The sequence below is a fragment of the Echinops telfairi genome, unplaced genomic scaffold (assembly GCF_000313985.2).
Source record: "Echinops telfairi isolate 266 unplaced genomic scaffold, ASM31398v2 ScPeMD7_7424;HRSCAF=8462, whole genome shotgun sequence".
Classification (NCBI taxonomy): domain Eukaryota; kingdom Metazoa; phylum Chordata; class Mammalia; order Afrosoricida; family Tenrecidae; genus Echinops; species Echinops telfairi.
In genome coordinates, this window is record NW_022111324.1 from 75,176,096 (window position 1) to 75,195,953 (window position 19,858).

A 19,858-nucleotide genomic window follows, 5' to 3' on the forward strand; every position below is an offset into this window, starting at 1 on the left:
TCCCTGCAACCCTTCTGTAAGGGGATGTCCAGTTGCCTACAGATGGGCTTTGGGTCCCCACTCTGCACTCCCCCTCATTCACAATGATATGATTAATGCAAGAACACTTTGTTCTATTAACCTGGCATTCCATGATGCACACCTTCCCTGGCCAGACACCTGGCTAAACCCATGAGCTCATTGAATCCGCATCTCAACCTTCCAGGTGCAAGCTATTAGTGCCTTCCTCCTTTTACTGAAAGATCCCGGGGGGGATTAAGCAACGTCCCCAAGGTCACACAGCTAAATGGAGATTCAAACCAAGGCCTGGCTGACTCTGCGCAGGCCTCTTTCTGAGCCAGACTGGTGTACACCGATCCGTGTCCCATTACAAAGGATACCCTTTCCCTTGGCGCTGGGACATCCAGAGGGAGGGACCCAAGTCAGTGGGCAGCCACGAGAGCTTTTCAAAAGAAACAGAGAATTAATTCAAGTGCTCAGCTCTTTAACCCACAGCCAAGCTGTTCTGCTGTGTGGGTTCCTCAAACTGTTCCCCACAAGCCAGCCCCACGCCTGTCTCTGGATCCCATCTCTCTCAAGGCATCCTGGGGCCGGGCGGCCCGTGGCGTTCAAGGGTTAGTGCTTGGCGCCATCTAGTGGCGCGGAGGAGTCTGTCCTCTGCATCTGAGCCCCGGCGCTCTCAGAAACAAGGCCGACAGGTGACTTTCACCATCACAGCCACCTTGCACCGCGGTGCCTGGCGTACATTTGTTACTGCACACAAGGGTCGGGGAGTAGGTTTTCCATTCTGGTCCCAAAAGGCAGACAAGATAAGTGAGGAGTGGATGTGCTTTATTAAGGAAACGTCTGCACTTTAGGTCCTATAGGAGACCTTGCTTGGTGGTCCAGAGGAGCGAGCCTCTCCATTTGGGGCAAGAGGAAACCTTGCTGTGTGGGGGTGGGGAGGCGCTGTGTCAGACAGGCTGGACCCGAAGGAACCGACCTCCCCGGGAGAAGGGTGGGCAGTAGTTATTAATTTTCCCATTTAATTAAAAATTTCCCAAAATAATTATTACCTGAAACAGATGAGTGACTTGGGTGAATTTGCCTGGTCAGAGAGGATTCGAATTTAGGCCCTTGGTCGTTGTGTTACCAGAAATTTATTCACGAGACTGGTGGGAAGAAGACCATCGTTACTGTCATTTAATTAGAAAGATGCTACAAATTAATCTCCAATGGAGTCTTCACGCATCTTAGAATTCAGGGGGAACAGTGGCTGACCACATGTGAGATGAAAATGATTTTTTTTAATCCCGAAGGTAGAGATTTTTCAGTCCCTCTGGGTCACCTCAAGTTGCCTCCCCTTCACCCACGTTAAAACTCACCCTCTAGCCAACGGGGCGGGCAAACTGTGGCTTGGGAACCGTATGTGGCTCTTGTGGTTCGTCTATGTGGCTCTGAAGTAAAATGAAAATAAACCTATTATCCAGACAATAGTGATTTCGTTTGTTTGTAAAAATATATTTATAGCCCTTGAATGATTTTTAAATTGTTGGGAGGGACAGGATTAGCCCTTCCATGTCAATGTTTGCTGCCGCCTGCTGTAGCCCAAGGCATATCTCATAATCGTCGAAGAATGCTCCTTTGAGGGGGAAACTTTCCTTTCCTTTTTGCAGTAGTGGTCTCATAGCATGTGTGTCCTTTCTTGGCCGTCTGAATTCACTCAGCCTGCTGTCCTTCAGGCTGGCCCAGGGTTGAGCGATTTCTCAGGTTCGTCAGTGCTCTCTCGTTTCATGTGCCACTCCCGTGTGCGTCTGTATCCACGTCTCTCTAGCCAGTCGTCCACTGATGGGCCGTGAGATTGTGTCCACCTTTTTGCTCCTGTGAACAGAACTGTGATGAACATGGGTGTGTGGGCGCCAGTAGTTTGAAGTGCCTCAGATCATAAGGAAAGCCTTTGACGTCTAACCACCTCTCTCATGTTGCTGCTCAACTCAACAAATACGTTTTTGGTAATTTATATCTTTAAGGAAGAGTAAGCGGGGTGACACGCTAAGGGTGTGCAACAGAGCAGTAAGGGGAGCAAAGCAACAAAGTAAATCCCCAAGAAATACCAAAAATAGACTTTGGGGCCTGGGCGTGGCACCCCATCAGACTCAGAAAACACTCATAAAGGCCAACTGACAGATCTGGAACTATTTATGGGCTTGTCTTTTTTTGCTGGGTTTTGTTTTGTTTTTGATGTTATTGTTGCTGTTTGGGTTTTGTTTTTTGTTTCCTTTTGTTGTTATGTTTTGCTCTGCCTTGTTTTTGTGCTCATTATTATCGCTGCATGTCTATCTAGATAAGACAGGCAGTATAAACATCTGGAGAAAAAAAACAAAAACAATCTGGAGGAGAAAACAACAAGATCGACGGTTCGGGGAGGACATGGGAGATGAGAGGCAGGGAAAGGAAGTGGGGGTTAACAAACCTAGGGACAAGGGAACAAGTGATCTAAAATCAATGGTGAGGAGGGCATAGGATGCCTGGTGGGGCTTGATCAAGGGTAATGTAACCAAGAGGGATTACTGAAACCCAAATGAAGGCCAGACATGATAGTGAGACAAGAAGAAAGTAAAAGGAAATAGAGGAAAGAACTAGGAGGCAAAGGACATTTATAGAGGTCTAAATACAGGCATGTACATATGTTAATGCATTATATATAATGATCGGGAAATAGACCTATGTACATATATTTATTTGTTAAGTAGTAAGGTAGCAGACTGACATTGGGCCTCCACTTAAGTACTCCCTCAACACAAGAACACTTTGTTCTAATAACCTGGCATTCTGTGATGCTCACCTTCCTGACATGATCGCTGAAGACAAAATGGGTGCATAAGCAAGTGTGATGAAGAAAGTTGATGGTGCCCAGCTATCAAAAGATGTAGCATGTGGAGTCTTAAAGGGTTGAAGATAAATAAGCGGCCATCTAGCTGAGAAGCCACAAAGCCCACATGGAAGAAACACACCAGCATATGTGATCATGAAGTGTCAAAGACCCCAAACAAAAAATCATAGCAATGTGAATGAGGGGGAGTGTGGAGTGGAGACCCAAAGCCCATCTGTAGACAACTGGACTTCCCCTTACAGAAGGGCCACAAGGAAGAGACAAGCCAGTCAGGGTGCAATATAGCACTGATGAAACACACACCTTTCCTCTAGTTCTTTAATGCTTCCTTCCCCTCCCTGCGACTGTCATAACCCCAATTCTGCCTTACAAATCCGGCTAGATCAGAGCATGGTCAGTGGTACAGACAAGAACTTGCAACACAGGGACTCCAGGTCCAATAATGAGAGTAGCCCTTCCAGGGGGGTAAGGGAAGGTTGGAGGGAGAAAGGAGGAACGGATCACAATGATCAACATATAACCCACCCCCAGGGGGACAGACAACAGAAAATGTGGGTGAAGAGAGACAGTGAGCAGTGTAAGACATGGGAAAAATAATTTATAAATGATCAAGGGATCATGAAGGACGGAGGGAGGAGGAGGGGGAAATGAGCTGATACCGAGGACTCAAGTAGAAAGAAAATGTTTTGAGAACGATGATGGCAACTTATGTACAAATGGGCTTGACACAATGGATGGATGGATGGATTGTGATAAGAGCTGTAAGAGCCCCCAATAAAATGATTTTTTTATGGAAGAGTAAGCATTTATTCACATAACTGCTCCAAACAGTTGAAAACTGTTATGAAATGCATTGACATCCCAGTGATCATCATTGATCTGCTAACCTCAAGGTTGGCTGTTCAAATCTACCAGAGGCTCTCAAAGAGGAAGATGAGGCTGACGGCTCCTCTAAAGATTTTTTCCCCCAAGGGAGAGCGCAAACGCAGTCCCCCACTACCACAAATTATGCAGTCGAGTTTCCCACATTTTGGGAAATTGCAGGGGTCAGCACATCCAGAGTGCAATAGATAAGCCTCCCCCTGGGAAAACCACCTTTGTGATCATGGTCTCTCCCCTGCCAGTTAAGTATTCCTGTAAAAGTTTACAGACTCAGAAATCCTACGTGGGAGTGCTGTGAGTCAGAACTGACTTGATGGCAGTGGCTTGGGTTGCTTAAGGGTCTGCCAAGCCCTACCACGCGGGCCTACACTGAGTCCCCCGAGCGTTCGATGAGGCAGGCATTACTATTCCAATTTCGCAGATAAGAAAGCAGGCCCAGCGAGGTGAAAGGGCTTGTCTAAAACCATCTTTTCAGTGAGTAGGAAGAATGGGGCATCTCTGCTACTGTCGCTCAGGAAGCATGGCACCGAGGGCTGTTCCTCCGTGCATCAGTGTCTGAGTCCGCCATCTGTTGTACCCACCCGTCTTCCTGCTATGCTGTTGTGCCAGGCGTTGTTATCAGTGGTGGAGGGGCACCGGCATAGCACATAGCACAATAGATTACTGGGCCCCAAACACAAGTAGTCATGGCGGGTGGAGGGGTGCTCTGTCATCAGGCCAGGAGAGGTTCAAGGTTCCCCTACAGCGGGTTGGCTTTCCCAGGCCGTTGACTTTCCCATCCCACCAGCTGTTCCACGTGCATGTATTCATTCAGCTATGATCACCAGATCCCATCAGCCCATTCCTCCTGGGAGCAGCCAGACTGGTGGGGAAACAGGCTTGTCGTCTGATTATTGCCTGCCGTGTGAAGTAGAGGGGCTGTGAAACAGAGACAGACCCTGACAAGATGCAGGGACACAGTGGCCCAACACTGGGCTCAAACATAAGAACAGTCGGGAGGATGGCGCGGACCGGCGGTGTTGTGTCCTTCTGCTCCCACTCGATGGCCCCTCTCAACCACAGCACGGAATAAGTGCCATTGGAGAAACTCGCTGGTGCCGGAGCCGAAACAGAGCTGGGGCACAGAAGACTCACCTGCACCCCTTTACCAAGAAAGGTACCAGGTTAAGACTGTTCCTGGAAATAGCTCTAGACACAGGGACTCAAAGGATGTGGCCTGGCTCTGCACACACTCCTGGAGCAGTCTTCTCTGCTAAGCACTGCACAGCCAGCGTCGTCGGCACTGCCTTATGTGATTCACCTGCCACCATCAAACAGCTTGTCAGGCTACATTGTTGCTGCGAGACTGGACGCTCTGACTCTGGTATTTCAGATCAGCAGGGTCACTCCGGTGGACAAGTATCAGGGTACCTTGTAGACTGAGACTAGGAAGAAAGGCCCGGTCATCTACTTTGGAGAACAAGCCAACGAAACCTTATAGATCACAGCGGAATGCTTGCCAACCCACTTGCTTTGGACAGGAGGGTCAATTACCGGGAGAGTACCCCATGTTTGGTGAAGTAAAGGAGCTGCAAGGGTGAGCGAAACCCGCCGTGAGAGAGCCAGGCACGACAGCTACAATGGTGGATTCTCACAGGCTAGCATTTCCTTGTTACGCATAAGGTCATCCTGGGTGGGAGCTGATTGGATAGCTGCTATCTATCTACCTACCTACCTATCTATCTATCTATCTATGATCTACCTACCTACCTATCTATCTATCTATCTATGATCTACCTACCTATCTCTGTATGATTCACCAATCAACAGACACGAGCAAAGGCGGATCATGAAAATCCTTGCTCCTGCTCCTGTTCCTATCTGTCCCATTCCCATTGTTCCTCCCCCAACCAAGGAGCTGCTTGAATTGTTTTCTTGTTCACCTTTCCTGCCCTTCTTTATTCCATTTCTTCCTCGCCCCTTCCTTGCAGATGACAATGTACTGGACACACCAACGTAGACCTTGAAACCAGGTGCACTTCCTGCTCGCCTCTGAGAGCGTCTACTCAGGACCGAGATCCATCTGTGTCTGTGTTCTGACTTGTTGTTAAGCAGAAGCCCAGGGTAAGGGCTGGCACCCCTCGGAGGAGGTGCGCAGAAAGGCCGTCTGCCGAGCCTGGACTTGCCAGGGAAGCACACCCACGTGTTCTCCAGGGAGGACAGTCGGATGGGGCACAGGAGAAGAGTATTGGGAGCAGAGGAAACATTTTAATCTTTTATTTTCACTCTGGTACAATTCCTGTTTCTTATCACTGAGGAATAATGCTAAGCAGCTCTTCAAATGCATTCAAACTGGCTCTGTCGTGCCCAGCCAAGTGATCCTGGCACAGATCTGGATTTTTTTTAAAAAAAGAGCATTTTATTAGGGGCTCTGATAGCTCTTATAGCAATCCATATATCCATTGTTGTTGTTTTTTTAAGCATTTTATTGGGAGTTAACACAGATATCACATCGTGCTGAGGCTGTAAAGCTTGACGGGAGCAGCAGCCTCGTCTTTCCTGCGAAGAGGCTCTGGTGGGTTTGAACCACCTACCCCGTCTTAGCAGCCCAGGGCACAATCCACAGCGCCACCTAGCGGCCACACATTCATTGTATCAAGGCTATTTGTACATATGTTGCCACCATCAGCTTCTAAATATTTATATTCTATTTGAGTCTTTTGTATCAGCTTCCCCCAGCCCCCACCGGCACCCCAGATCTGGATTTTCAAAAACTGAGTGGTCAGAAAGCTCACTGGAATGGAAAATTGTGAGTGGGTGCCCCGAAATGGGAGACTCAGAAGAGGCACAGTGAGTCTCACAGGAGCCTGCGCCGTGAGACTGGATTATTGTCACACAGTCGACGTGACACAGCGAGTCGCCAGCTTTGAGCCAGGAGCCGTTGTTTGCAACTCTGCCCTCGAGAGATCTGGTTGCGATGCTGCATGCACAGTCCCTGTTTTCTACGAGGAAGACTCTGCTTCCAGCACCACGACAGCCCGTTTTCCTTGTTCCAGTTAGCGTTCGGATTTACCCATTTTTAAAATTGCTGGCGCTCTGTTCTGGCGTGACTTTGTCAGCCACGCTTGAACTGTGTGAGCTGGTGTGGTGCCCTGCTCTAAAGCACAACCCATCACGTGAGAAATAAGCCGCAAGCCGACTCCCCCGGGCTTCCGTCAGCTGTGGACAGCAGTGTAGGAAGCGGGTCTTATGTCCATTCTATCACAGCTCAGTTCACACTCACCGCCATCGATCGGTTCCGACTCATCACGACCCCATAGAGCAGGGCAGAACTGCCCCTGTGGGTTTCTGAGACTGACACTATTCATGGGAGTAGAAAGCCTCCTTTTTCTCCTTGGGAGCAACTAGTGAATTTGAACAGCTGACGTGGCTTTTAGCAGCCCAACATGTAACCCACTATGCCGCCTTGGGCTGAGCCTGTGGTTCCGATGCTGAACAGGTTTCACAGGAGCTTCCAGACTAGGATGGTGTAGGAAGAAAGGCCTGACAATGGACATCTGCCAATTAGCCAATGAAAAGCCCTGTGATCGCCACAAGGGGTTGAAGGGACCAGGTATCAAGCACCAAAGAACAAAAAAATCATATTATCGTGAATGAGGGGTACTGCGGGATGGGGACCCAATGCCCATCTGTAGACAACTGGACATCCCTTGCAGAGGGGTAGTGGGAAGGAGATGAGTCACTCGGGGTGCAGTGTAGCATTGATGAAACTTTCCTCTAGTTCTTAAATGCTACATACACACACACACACACACACACACTATCATGATCCCAAATTACCTTACAAATCTGGCTAGACCAGAGGATGTACAGTAGTGCAGATGGGAACTGGAAACACAGGGAATACAGGAGAGATGAACCCATCAGGACCAGTGGTGAGAGTGGCGATACCAGGAGGGTGGAGGGAAGGGGCGGTAGAAAGGGGGAACCCATCACAAGGATCTACATATAACCTCCTCCCTGGGGGATGGACAACAGAAAAGTGGGTGAAGGGAGACGTCGGGCAGTGTAAGATATGATAAAATAATAATTTATAAATTATCAAGGGTTCATGAGGGAGGGGGAGTGGGGGGGGAATAAAAATGAGGAGCCCAAGTGGAAAGGATTCCAAGAGCCCAAGTGGAAAGCAAATGTTTTGAGAATGATGAGGGCAACAAATGTGTAAGTGTGCTTTACACAATGGACGTATGTATGGATCGTGATGAGTTGTATGAGCCCCCAATAAAATGATTAAAAACAAACAAACCCGTAATTGCATTGGTCTGATGCAACGCGGACTATGAGGATGGAGCAGGACTGGGGGCCTTTTGTCGTGCTGTGTGTGAGGCCGCCTGGCTTAGGGGCCAGCTCAACTGCCTCTCACAACAGGCGAAGTCAACTGACTACAGGAAGGAGGCCCGTTCAGGAGGCGGGGGTGGGGGGGAGTTGCTGAAGAGGAACTGGGTCCTGGCCTGGTGGGGGGATGGCGGGGTGGGCAAGCAGCAGATGGTTAGCACTTTCTAACCCCTCTTTCCCCTTCCCCACCCTGCCTTTTCCTCCACCTCCCATGCTTTCTACACCTGTTTCTGTGGCTCTTCTGGGCCCTTGCACAACTCAGCAGGGTGCTTGGCACACAGGGCCTCTTCAGCAGATACCTGTGGGAAAGGCTCTGCTAACTGGGACGCCGGCTCTTACCCTTGCAAGGCCTGCAGGGGCATTTCGGTGCTTTCCTTAGTCTAGGCCCCTGTGGGGCGAGACTCCAAGCTATAGAACCTCTGTCCCAGGCCTGACCCGATGGCGGCTTCCCAGACCACCTCAGGCAGTTGCCAGGTCCTGATCCTGCCTGCAGCTCTGGCCACAGGGTTGAGAAGTGCTTTACAAAGTTGGCAGCTGTTTTGAGAATTGTGGGGAACAGAAAGATTTCTCCCAAGTTGTCTCCCCCAAATATATCCCAAACTTAGCTGCTTGCAAATGACTATACACTTGGAGGTCATCAGAAGTAGATCAGGGGTTATTCTCCCTAAGGGTTATCAGCCATCCAGGGCAAGCAGTCAACACTGTTTATCCCACAAGTAGGACCCACTCCCTTCTGATAAGGAGAGTAGTTGACTGTTTCCTTATAGGAGACCCCAGAGAGGTCAAGCCCACCCAAGGGTGGCAAGGTTAGGCCGCTATCATGAATCTAGGGTCTGCCCATCTTGTCACATGTATACCTCTAGTCACCCTCCCCCTTCCTATGTGCACACCCCTAGCTCATCCCCTTCCTGTCACGCGTATGCCTATTGTACTGCCTCTTCCTGTGATGTGTGGTTACCTGTAATCATGCCCCCCCCCCAAGTAGTGATAAGCCTTGGTTAGCAATAAAGTGACTCTCCTGCTCTCGCTCCCAGGCTCACCCCACGAGGACCACCAAGCGGGGCTGAGGTGAGCATGCTACCATGAATTGTGTCTGATGCCATTAATACAATCTCTCCTCTACCTCTCATGCTCTCTCTGACTTCACTATAATCTTTACTTATTATCGCCGTACAATTGCACCTACGGGACCTGTGATGATTTGTTGGGGGCCCTCCTCCCCCTCCCTCCCTCCGCAGAGAATGATGAGGGTAACAAATGTACAAATGTGCTTTACACAATTGATGTGTGTATGGATTGTGATAAGAGTTGTATGAGCCCCCACTAAAATGATAAAAAAAAAAAAAAGAAGTTGGCAGTTGGGGCAGGGGGGGTGGTGGGGACTGGAAGTCTTATTTGCTCCAGACAACGACCTAGAAGGGTTATCAAGAGATGCCTCCCCCCCACTATCATGATCCCAATTCTACCTTACAAATCTAGCTGGACCGGAAGATGTACATTGGTACAGATAGCAATTGGAAACACAGGGAATCCAGGACAGGTGACTCCTTCAGGACCAGTGGTGAGAGTGGCGATGCCTGGAGGGTGAAAGGAATGTGGAGTAGAAAGGGGGAACTGATTACAAGAATCTAAGTATAGCCTCCTCCCTGGGGGATGGACAGCAGAGAAGAGGGCGGAGGGAAACATAGGACAGGGTAACATGACAAAACTATAATTTATGAACTATGAAGGGTTCATGAGGGAGGGGGGAGGGGGAAAATGAGCAACTGATATTAGGGGCTAGAGTGGGAGGCAAATGTTTCAAGAATGATGAGGACAACAAATGTGCATGTGCTTGACACAATGGATGTATGTATGGATTGTGATAAAGAGTTGTACGAGCCCCCAATAAAATAATTTTTAAAAAAAGAGAGAGATGCCTCATCCTCCTCTTTTCTTAGAGAAGCACCAGGGCCTCAGCCACCCTGAGCAAACCTGGTTGAAGTTTGGAAGCAGAGGGCACCAAGTCCTCTCAGTAAGGAAGAGCCTGCCAGGGCTCTCAGCCAAGTTGACCACATAAACCAAGCAGGAGCCGGAGCCTGGGACGGAGGTCTTCATCAATTGTATGTTGGCAGGCGTAGGCCTGGGGAGGGGGAGCTGGCAGGGGTGGAGGCGAGGAAGCGCAGCAGCAGGCTTCGTGCAGAGAGAGCAGGTACCAACACTTCTGACTGAATGAAAACGTGGATGATTATTTTTTGTTTAGAACGTTCTTGAGTATCATTTACATGGCTATAAAACTCATCCATCTTTTTAATGTGCAATTGAGTGATTAGGCACAAAGCCACACAGCCATCACCATGGTCTTATTTTAAATCCGTTAAGTCCAGACAGAAAGCTGGTACCTTCTGCTGTCACTTCCCATTCCCACCTATTGGCAAATCTGAGATCTTCAGAGTCAGGGGAAAACTGCTCACCGTTGTCTTATGTGCTCAGAAGAAATGCTGGGGCTGGGGGTTCACGGGATGGTACCTGGCATTACCCAGACACTGTAGATTGGGGGGCGGGGTGGGAGAATGAGTCTGGAACCTAACGTTCTCCATGGAAGTTAGCCGTGGAGTGGGAGTGAACTCGCAGAGCTAGACGGCCTCTTCAGAACGACGAGCGAGCGCCTGATTCATTTTCTCCTGAATGACAAGATGGGTAACATGGCATTCATTGCACACGGGTTTCCGGTTTGCAGCAGTCTGTGTGTGAGGCGTGTGCACAGGTTGAATAAAACCCTGGGATCGTGGCTGCATTGGGGTTCTTCTGCCCTCTACAGGCAGCTCACTAGAAGAAGCAGGGGCTGCCAAGCAGCATGAAGCCCAGAAAGGTGGCCTTGAAAGCTTCTTTAAGCTCACGGGAGGTGCTTCATCTGGTGGTGGGCAGTCTCACCGTGGACAGGCTGCAGTGGGTAGATGGGCTCAGGGCCATAACCACGTAGTGTTTGTTGATAAAAACCACAGAGGCTAACAGCTTTAACTTGGATGCTCTAACTACCTACGTTTCTGGGCCTGTCACCCAGTTTAAAATGCACTGTTCACCCAAAACAAGCAACCACTTTGATGGGAACTAGGGGGATCAGAATGGAGACCCAAAGCCTGTCTAAACAATTGGACATCCCCTCACAAGGAAGGGACTAGCCAGAGTGCAGTACAGCACCGAGGAAACACACACCTTTCCTCTAGTTCTTTAATGCTTTCTGCCCCCCTCACCCGCCCGCCCCCCAAACTATCACGACCCCAATTCTACCTTACAAATCTGGCTAGACCAGAACATGTACACTGGCACAGATAAGAGCTCTGATCACATGGAATCCAGGACAGATAAGTCCCTTAGGGCCAATAATGGGAGTATCGACACCATGAGGGTAGGGGGAAGAACAGAAATATGAGTGAAGGGAGACAGCGGACGGTGTAAAATATGAAGATAGAAATAATTTATAAATTCTCAAGGGTTCACAAGGGTGGTTGGATGGGAGAGCGAGGGGGGGAAATGAGGAGTTGATACCAAGGGCTCAAGTAGAAAGAAAATGTTTTGGAAATGATGACAACAAATATATAAATGTACTTGATACAATTGATGTATGGATTGTTATAAGAGCTGTAAGAGCCCCCAATAAAATGACTTAAAAATTTTTAAAGGCAGTTCTTTTTATTTTACTGTGGGTTTTCCAACTCTGGAGATCGAATGGATGAATGAACTCATTGGGTTTGCTTGGCATTCTCTTAATGAGTAATGCTGTTGCGCGTCTCTGTGCTTACTGGCCCTTTGTATCTATGGTGACATATCTATTAGACTCTCTCTGGGAAGAAAAACAAATCAAAATCTGTCAGAGCAACTTATTTAAACTCTTTGAACCTCACTTAATTCTTCTGGAAAACAAGACTAATCGTCACACGCAGTTCCTAATGAGCAGGAATGAGATTCACGGTAAGGTCTGCAAGAGGCCTGGGGCTTGACAAATGAGAGCTTTCCTATTGCTGCACTTGCGCTCCTGTCCCCACAGAAATGAGCCTCCACGTCAGCTCTGATTCGGAGTGGGAGCTGGGCAGTCCTGCCTCTGAAGAATGAGAAGGCTCTCCTTTCTCCTGGGCAGAAGGACCCACCATAGCTCACATGTTCTGCCCAGCAATTCCACATGGCGTTGTTTGGAACCCACAGGAAATGTTCTATTGTCTTTGACACCCATCGTAACAATACAATGCCACAATCGTTGGGCAAGTTCTTTGTGACCACCGTAATGGATGATCAAAGCCAGCAGAAAAGTAAGAGTGCTGAAGGAGGGACGGTTGGTGTCAGAACAGGATCAGGAAGGGGGGAGGGGGGATCTCTCTGACCTCTACCTCACAGGACTCATCCCTGAATGCTCCTTCTCCTTAGTGTAGGCAGAGGTCAATTGTGCCCTCAGGCCAGTCCCAATGCCCTCGCAAAAAGAGCCTCTGCCCCTCAGGGCCACCGAAGATGACCTAGATAGAACAGAATGCACTTTTTTTTTAAACATTAGGGGCTCATATAACTGTTACCGCAATCCATACACACATCAATTGTGTAAAGCGCATTTGTACATCATTCTCAAAACATTTTCTCTCCACTTAAACCCCCAACATTAGGTCATTTTCCCCTCCCTCCCCGCTCCCCCATGAGCCCTTGATAGTTTATAAATTGGTATTTTGTCATATCTTGCCCTGTCCAACGTCTCCCTTCACCCACTTTTCGGTCGTCTGTCCCCCAGGGAGGAGGTCATATATAGTTCCTTGTAATCGGTTCCCTCTTTCCTACCCATTCTCCCTTTACCCTCCCTGTTTTGCCACTCACACCACTGGTCCTGTACGGCTCATCTGCCCTGGATTCCCCGTATTTTCAGTTCCTATCTGTACCAGTGTACATCCTCTGGTCTAGCCAGACTTGCAAGATAGAATTCGAGTCATGGTAGTGGGAGCAGGGAGGAAATATTTAGGAATTAGAGGAAAGTTGTATTTCTCGTCGTTGTTACATCGCACCCTGACTGGCTCATCTCCTCCCCCAGACCCCTCTGCAAGGGGATCTCCAGTGGCCTACTAATGGGCTTTGGATCTCCACTCCGCACTCCCCCCATCATTCACTATGGTACAGAATGCACATTCTGTGTGTGTGTGTGTGTGTGCTAAAGATAATAGTTGATAAACATTTTACAGGTCCATAATTCAGCTGCATTCAACTAGGTTCTTCTGATTGTGTCTAGTCACTCCGGTGGCATCAGTCATCCGGCAAAACGTCTGAGGCCAAAGTTCCCCAGAGCCACGCTCAAAGGCTGAGCAATGGATGCTTGTCGACAGCTGGTCCAGGTCCCTAGTCTGCTATCTCAGGGCTTCAGGTACAGTTCACTGGGCGGAAGAAAAGTTCCAATGTAGACTGGTGAGGTGACTCTGTTAGCACTCAAATTGTTCACAAGCCCAGGCTTCCTGGACCAGTGGAGATGGGAGGACCCCGAGGGCTCAATGCGATACTATTTAAACCTTGGACCGAAACAAACTGATTTCACCTTCAAGGGGAGCAACAGATGGATCCACAAATTGATGATGGCGCTCTTAAACATTAACAAACCAGCTCTGTGAGACCAAAGATGAACGAGTCTGAAGCAAAGATGACCAGGGGGACCGAGAAACTAGAGGACTGGCGGCAGAGCAAGCAGAACACAATGAATGAGAAGGCCGGCCCACTGTGAAGAACGTCACTGAACATGACTGAAGTGCAGAGGGTTCGACGGGAACCTCATGTGAGGGGCACTTTCACCAGAGACAAGACTCTCGGAAAAAAATAAAACCCACCCACACTCAGACAGACCGAGAGCTCCTAGAGACAGGGTGTGCAGCAGGCCCACAGGGAAGGCCTTGGGCTCCGTCTGGTTTTGTGGACAGAATACCTAGCCCCACCTTCTGGAAGGCAGGGAGCTGGTGCCTATGAGCACAGGTGGCCCTGCCAGCAACCATCAGCACAGCAGGGAGCGGTTTGTCCACCCCCAGGCCTGGGCACCTTCTATCCAGTGAGGAAAGGCAGCGCTTCAGCCTCCAAGGGCAGAGAGGAGGGTCTGAAGGGCAGCAAGGTGCTGCCCAGCTAGGGGGTTAACAAAGCAGGCCAACCCTTGTGCCTGGGCTGCTGCCCCCCCGCACCCCCAGCAATGTGACTCTCCCCTGCCATTAGCGTGGTCCCTTTACAAACATCACTGCCCGCTATACTCTCCTCTACCTTCTTTGCTCGCCTGCTCGTCCTCGCCCACCATGGCCACCATGGCGCCTGGTGGACAGCAGAGGCTGTGATGAACACATGAAGGAACTAGCAGTGGGAATGGCTCTTGGACAAACGGGAGCAATGGCTAAGCCTAACCGTGTCATCACTGGGGATGGCAAAACCCTCACCGTGAAAACGGGGAGCGCTTTGAAAACCACACCGTTTTCTTGTAAGCTGGGAGAAAAGTTTGAAGAAACCACAGCTGACGGCAGGAAAACTCAGACTGTCTGCGACTTCAGATGGTGCTTTGGTCCAACACCGGGATTGGGATGGGAAGGAGAGCACAGTAACAAGAAAACTGGAAAATGGAAAACTAGTGGTGGAATGCGTTATGAACAATGTCACCTGTACTCGGACCTATGACAAAGTACAATAAAAATTCCATCATCTCCGTGAGAAGGAACAAGCTCAGTTCAATAAGCAAATCTCCGTACTGCTTTGTTTGTTGTTGTTATTATATTCCATTACTTCGAGCACACACATTTTACATGCAACTATTTCAAAGTGTTGTTTGATTAGGATCATCTCTTTGATGAATAAATGCATATGTTTGTGCTAAAAAACAAAAAACACACAACTGCTAGGCAGAGGCGGGGGTAGTGGGGGGAGAAACAAAACCATCCTTACACCCCAAACTAGTCCTTTGTTTCCTCTCACCCCCACTTCCTGCTGAGATCATGTGCCCCTCAGAGAAGCAGGGACAACCTGAGAAGAGCCTCTGGAGTTCTCTGGAATGATGACTTAAGAAAGAAAAGCAATACAACTTTATCAACACAGGGAACACTAGCGGCTCTGAAAAGCACTTATTAAAATAGTGCATCTGTGGAGCCAGGGAAACATACATACAGGTCTAGTCTGACTGAGGACATTTCTGGGGAACTGTGAAATTCTAAGCCGCTTGCTTCTTCTCCCTTTAGGACTGCCAAGAGGAAAATCCATTCGTGTTTTTCTCTTTCACCTTATTTAACAGGGAAGCTGCCCGTCCCAGGCTCATGTCCCCAGGTGAATGGTCCTCCTCAGACTGCCAGGTCTGGCTGGGGCTGAAGGCCAGGCCCTTGCTGCCCCCCCCACCTCCCGTGGGAGGAGAGCAGGGCGGGCTGGTTTCTAGCACAGCCCACAGAACAGCTTCTCATTCCGGACAGGCGAGGTTCCAAACGCTGCCTGTTCTGCCTGCACTGACCTGCACACATTTGAAGATGTTTATCACAAAGCCATGGAAGCGACCTGTGGCTGCTTCAGCCTGCAGAGCTCTGGGATCAGGCCCTGGAGCCCCAGCAGGGGAGAGGTCATGCTAGTCCTTCTTGCCTCCCGGGGCTGGGCTTCTCGTGAGGAGCATGCTCGGGTTGGACGCGGCCAATGTGGACACCGTGGGTGATTCCAGCTTCACTCTGTCCAGGAGAGTCTTCTTCACGGCTGCCGTGGGGATCTTTTCTTGGTCAGCCATGCACTGCAGCTCTCTGCAGGGATGAAGTGGGGAGGCAGTAAAGCCTAGGGGCCTGGGCTTCCTGAAGCTTCCACACCCACACACCCAAGCTGACACCACTAAACATTAGAATCTCAAACCAAACACTCTCTCGCCAAGTTACATAGAAGTGTTAGTTAACGGTGCATCCCAAAACCTCAAACTCACTGCCAGTGAGTCCATACCAACTTGTCATCACCCTACAGGACGTAGCAGAACTGCCCTTCTGGGCTTCTGAACTTGCAGATCTTTACAGGAGTATTTGAAAGCCTTTGTCTTTCTCTTATAGAGTGGCTGTTGGATTCAAACAGCTGACCTCGTGGTTAGCAGCCCAACCTGCAACCCACTACACCAGCAGGGCTCCTAGTTAACCATGCATAGGTTCTATTTGTCTTGTTTGGTGTGAGCTTGCTTTACAACTCCAAAGGGTATCTATGGTCATAGGGGAGAGAGTATGGGAAGCCAGCAGCATTGGAGTCCCAGACTCCAGGTTGACTCTATCATTGATTAGTTTGACCTTGAGCAAATGACCTGTCCCTAAGCCTTCACTTCTCTTGAGTCTGGTGTACTGTGGGGGCTTGCATGTTGCTGTGATGCTGGAAGCTCTGGCACCGGTATTTCAAATGCCAGGAGAGTCACCCGAGGCGAATAGGTTTCAGTGGTTCCAGACTAAGAATAGGCTACAGGAAACACAGGCTGCCTCTTCCTGAGGGATCAGCCACGGAAGCCCTTATGAATGGCAGGCGAGCACTGACGGATAGTGCCAGAAGATGAGGCGCTCAGAACGAAACTGGAGCTGGATCCAAGGAGCTGGATCGACAGGGTGGCTGCAATGACGGGCTCAAACAACACAATTCTCTTGTGGACACAGGGCCGCTATGGGTTAGAATGGGATGGACGGCACCTGTGAACAACGGGCCTCAACATCCTTTATGAATCAAAGCTAATCCCAGCCATAAGAATTTGTGGAGAACGAAATGAAACAATGTCTCCAAACCCTTAGCTCAACAGCGTTGAATACATGGTGCTCATTAGCTTCAACCGAGACCCCAGCACTGCTCATGGGGCTCTTAGGACAGCACCCAGCCCCGCCTGGGGGCTGGTGGGAGCCCAGGGCCTAGGGTGGGGAAGGCGAGCGAGGAGGACCCACCGTGTTCGGATGCAGGAGGCCTCAACTGCATTGATGAGCAGGGACCGGAAGCCCCCGCTCTCCAGGAAGTGCAGGGCATGGATGGTGGCCCCTCCCGGGGAGCAGACATTGTCTTTGAGCTGGCCCGGGTGCTGCTCCGAGTCCAGCAGCATCTTGGCAGCTCCCTGGTGCAGAAGTGAGCATAGGAGAAGGCGGCTGCGGCACCCTGGCACACGCTGCCCCAAGTCCCAAGCCCCGAGCCCCAGCTCAGTGGCCCTCCCTCAGAACCCCTGTTGCCCACCTGGACCATGTGGGGGAGATACTAACCAGCAAGGCCTGGGCCCCCAGTCGAACTGCCAGGCGCCGAGGAAGGCCCATTTTCACCCCACCGTCAGCCAACGCCTCCAGGGCCATGAATGCCTGTGGGAACATTCGATGAACGTTCAGGCAGCAGGCCAGAGAAGGCACCAGCTTCCTCCAGAGGTGAGTGAGCCCCAGCCTGGCCTGCTTGGCAGCCGACCTGCTTCCACGGGCTCCCAGGAAGGGGGAGAATATAGGGGTCTTACGTAAGCAGGACCGCTGCCACTGAGCCCCGTGACGGCGTCAATCAGGTCCTCCTCCACTTCAGTGCAGAAGCCCACGCTGCTCATGAGCTGCTCCAGGAGCTGCCCATCCTCCACCAGGGCATGGGTGCCCGTGGCGTACACCGTGGCCCCCTCCCGAACCACCACAGGCGTGTTGGTCATGCAGCGGATCACCTTGGGCGCCGGCTGGAACGCCATCAGCTTCTGCAACAAAGAGGATGACCAGGCTAGTAGATGGGACACAGCTGCTCACAAGCGCCCCGCCATTCACAGCCCCCGGGGCCACCCTTCCTCTCACACACCTTACCTTCTCCACAGAGCTGATGGTGACACCGGCAGCACAGGAGACCACAATATGCCTGGCCTGGACATCAGCCCCGATCTCATCCAGGATGAAGGGGATGATGTGCGGCTTGACGGCCAGGAACAAGACGTCGCTGTTACGCACTGTCTCCTTGTTGCTTCGAGTCAGGTTCACGCCCATCTTCTGTAGGAGGAGACATCCGGGAGTTGTTTGCCGGCAGCAGCACACTCAGTCCCCATGAGGGGCAGCCGAGGTCTGCCAAATCCACAGCCAACGCAGCGCGGGATTCCTGCCCTTGCCTGTTTCGGTCAGGCCCTGCCCCAATTGGCACACTTTCCCACTGCTCAAATGCAAAACAACAACAAAAAAATACCCTCATGCCAGTGAGTTGATTCTGATTCATAGTGACCCTACAAGGGAGAGTAGAATTGTGGGTCTCCAAATATTTACAGCGGTTGAAAGCCTCATTTTTCTCCTGCAGAGGGACTAATGGGTTTGAACTGCAGACCTTGGGATTAGCAGCTATGCTACCAGGGCTCCAGGCAAATGAGCCAAGAGCTGATCGTGACATGCTTTCTCAGGGTAACTGAGTGGCTGTCTTCTGATCCCTATCAAGCCTCAGGCACTCACAGGGCTCTGTCAGGTAAGAAGCCTCTGTAGTTGGAAAGAGGAATCCTGGTGGTGGAGTACTTTTGCATTGAGCTGCTAACCCTGAGGTCAGAAGTTCAAAACCACTAGCAGATTCCAGAGAGAAAGATGAGACTTTCTGCTCCCGTGAAGAGGCCCAGTCTTGGAAAGCCACAGGGCCAGTTCTATACCCTGCCCTACAGGGTCTCTATGAGTCAGAATTGACTCAATGGCATTGGGTTGGGTTTGGGTTGGGTACTTGGAAAGGAGTATAAGCAATGGTAATGTGCCAGGGACTCTTAAGAGCTGGGTCAGGGACTTTGAATCCTTGCCAATGCTTGCCCACAGCCTCTGTGTGGTCACAGGGCCGGACTGCTGGAGAACAGCCACCTCTTGAAGATTCCAAATCCGAAGCAGGGCCCTGCTAAGCTAGGCTCCTCTCCCCACCCTAGACTCAGGCTTTCCCTGTGCCCCGCCTCATTAGGCATCCTCTCCCACACTAGGTAACATACTGCTTAGAAAGGAGAGCAATTAACTAGCCAGTTTTCTCCTAACATGCTCCTTCACACCTCCAAGCAACTCAACAAAGTGGCTACTGTCTCTAACAAATGAGAAAACCAGCCTACGGGCTCTTAGGTCCAGGAGTGGATCAAAAGAGGGAAAACAGGAGTTTCTGGGGTGGTGCTAACGGCCTGACCCCGCCCTGAGCTGCGCTGGAAGACAGGTCTGGCCATCCACTTGCCCTTCCCCGCGGGCACACCTGGGGCGTCTCCATGACTGGGAGTCAGCTCCAAGCACCTGGCTTTTACCTGGTGATCTTGCGTCCCTGACGACCTCCGTCACCCCACCCACTGTCTGAATTTGAACCCAGCCCGCCGGCCTGAGTAATCCCCACCACACCGAGCTGCCCCCAAGAAGCGGGTGTCGGCTCTGTGATGCTCCCGGACGGTGGGTCCGTCAGCTGGTCAGTGGCTCAAGTGCGACCATTAAACCCTGCTCCTCGTAGGCCACCCCTCTCCTGGGTCCCCGCACTCGTTCTCAACACGCGTCCAACCCCGCGTACCCTGAGCACGGACACCGTGGGCAGATCCATCTCCGGGGAGCTGGCTATGATCTTGTGCGTGGACAGGATGCCTGCAAGAGAGAGGGCTGCGTCACCAGCGTTCGCCTTGCTTTCCTGGGGAAAAGATTCGAACCCCGCGGCCCCCAACAGCGCCAGCCCCCCTCCCGCCCGCCCCCTTCACTCCTTCCCGCGGACGTAAGGAACGTCCATTTCTTCCGTTCGTTCATCCATTCTCCCGGGGCGACGGCCGCTCACGCCCTGGGTTTAGGGGGC

General features: G+C 50.8%; 1 protein-coding gene, 1 non-coding gene and 1 pseudogene across 2 annotated transcripts; 1 reads left to right on the top strand and 2 right to left on the bottom strand.

Moving 5' to 3' along the window:
* Positions 1-3,840: 3,840 nt before the first annotated feature.
* On the bottom strand, positions 3,841-4,004 carry LOC115872450. Its single transcript, XR_004047851.1, has one exon. It is a non-coding gene; the product is annotated as a U1 spliceosomal RNA (small nuclear RNA).
* Positions 4,005-13,751: 9,747 nt separating this feature from the next.
* Positions 13,752-14,792, top strand: LOC101651853 (annotated as a pseudogene).
* Positions 14,793-15,165: 373 nt separating this feature from the next.
* PYCR2 (pyrroline-5-carboxylate reductase 2) lies at positions 15,166-19,682 on the bottom strand. Its single transcript, XM_004700164.4, has 6 exons — positions 19,586-19,682; positions 17,899-18,078; positions 17,574-17,795; positions 17,335-17,427; positions 17,029-17,192; positions 15,166-15,873 (listed from the first exon to the last, which is right to left on the bottom strand). The coding sequence occupies exons 1-6, from the start codon at positions 19,613-19,615 to the stop codon at positions 15,708-15,710; spliced, it is 855 nt and encodes a 284-aa protein (XP_004700221.2). The 5' UTR covers positions 19,616-19,682; the 3' UTR covers positions 15,166-15,707.
* Positions 19,683-19,858: the final 176 nt, after the last annotated feature.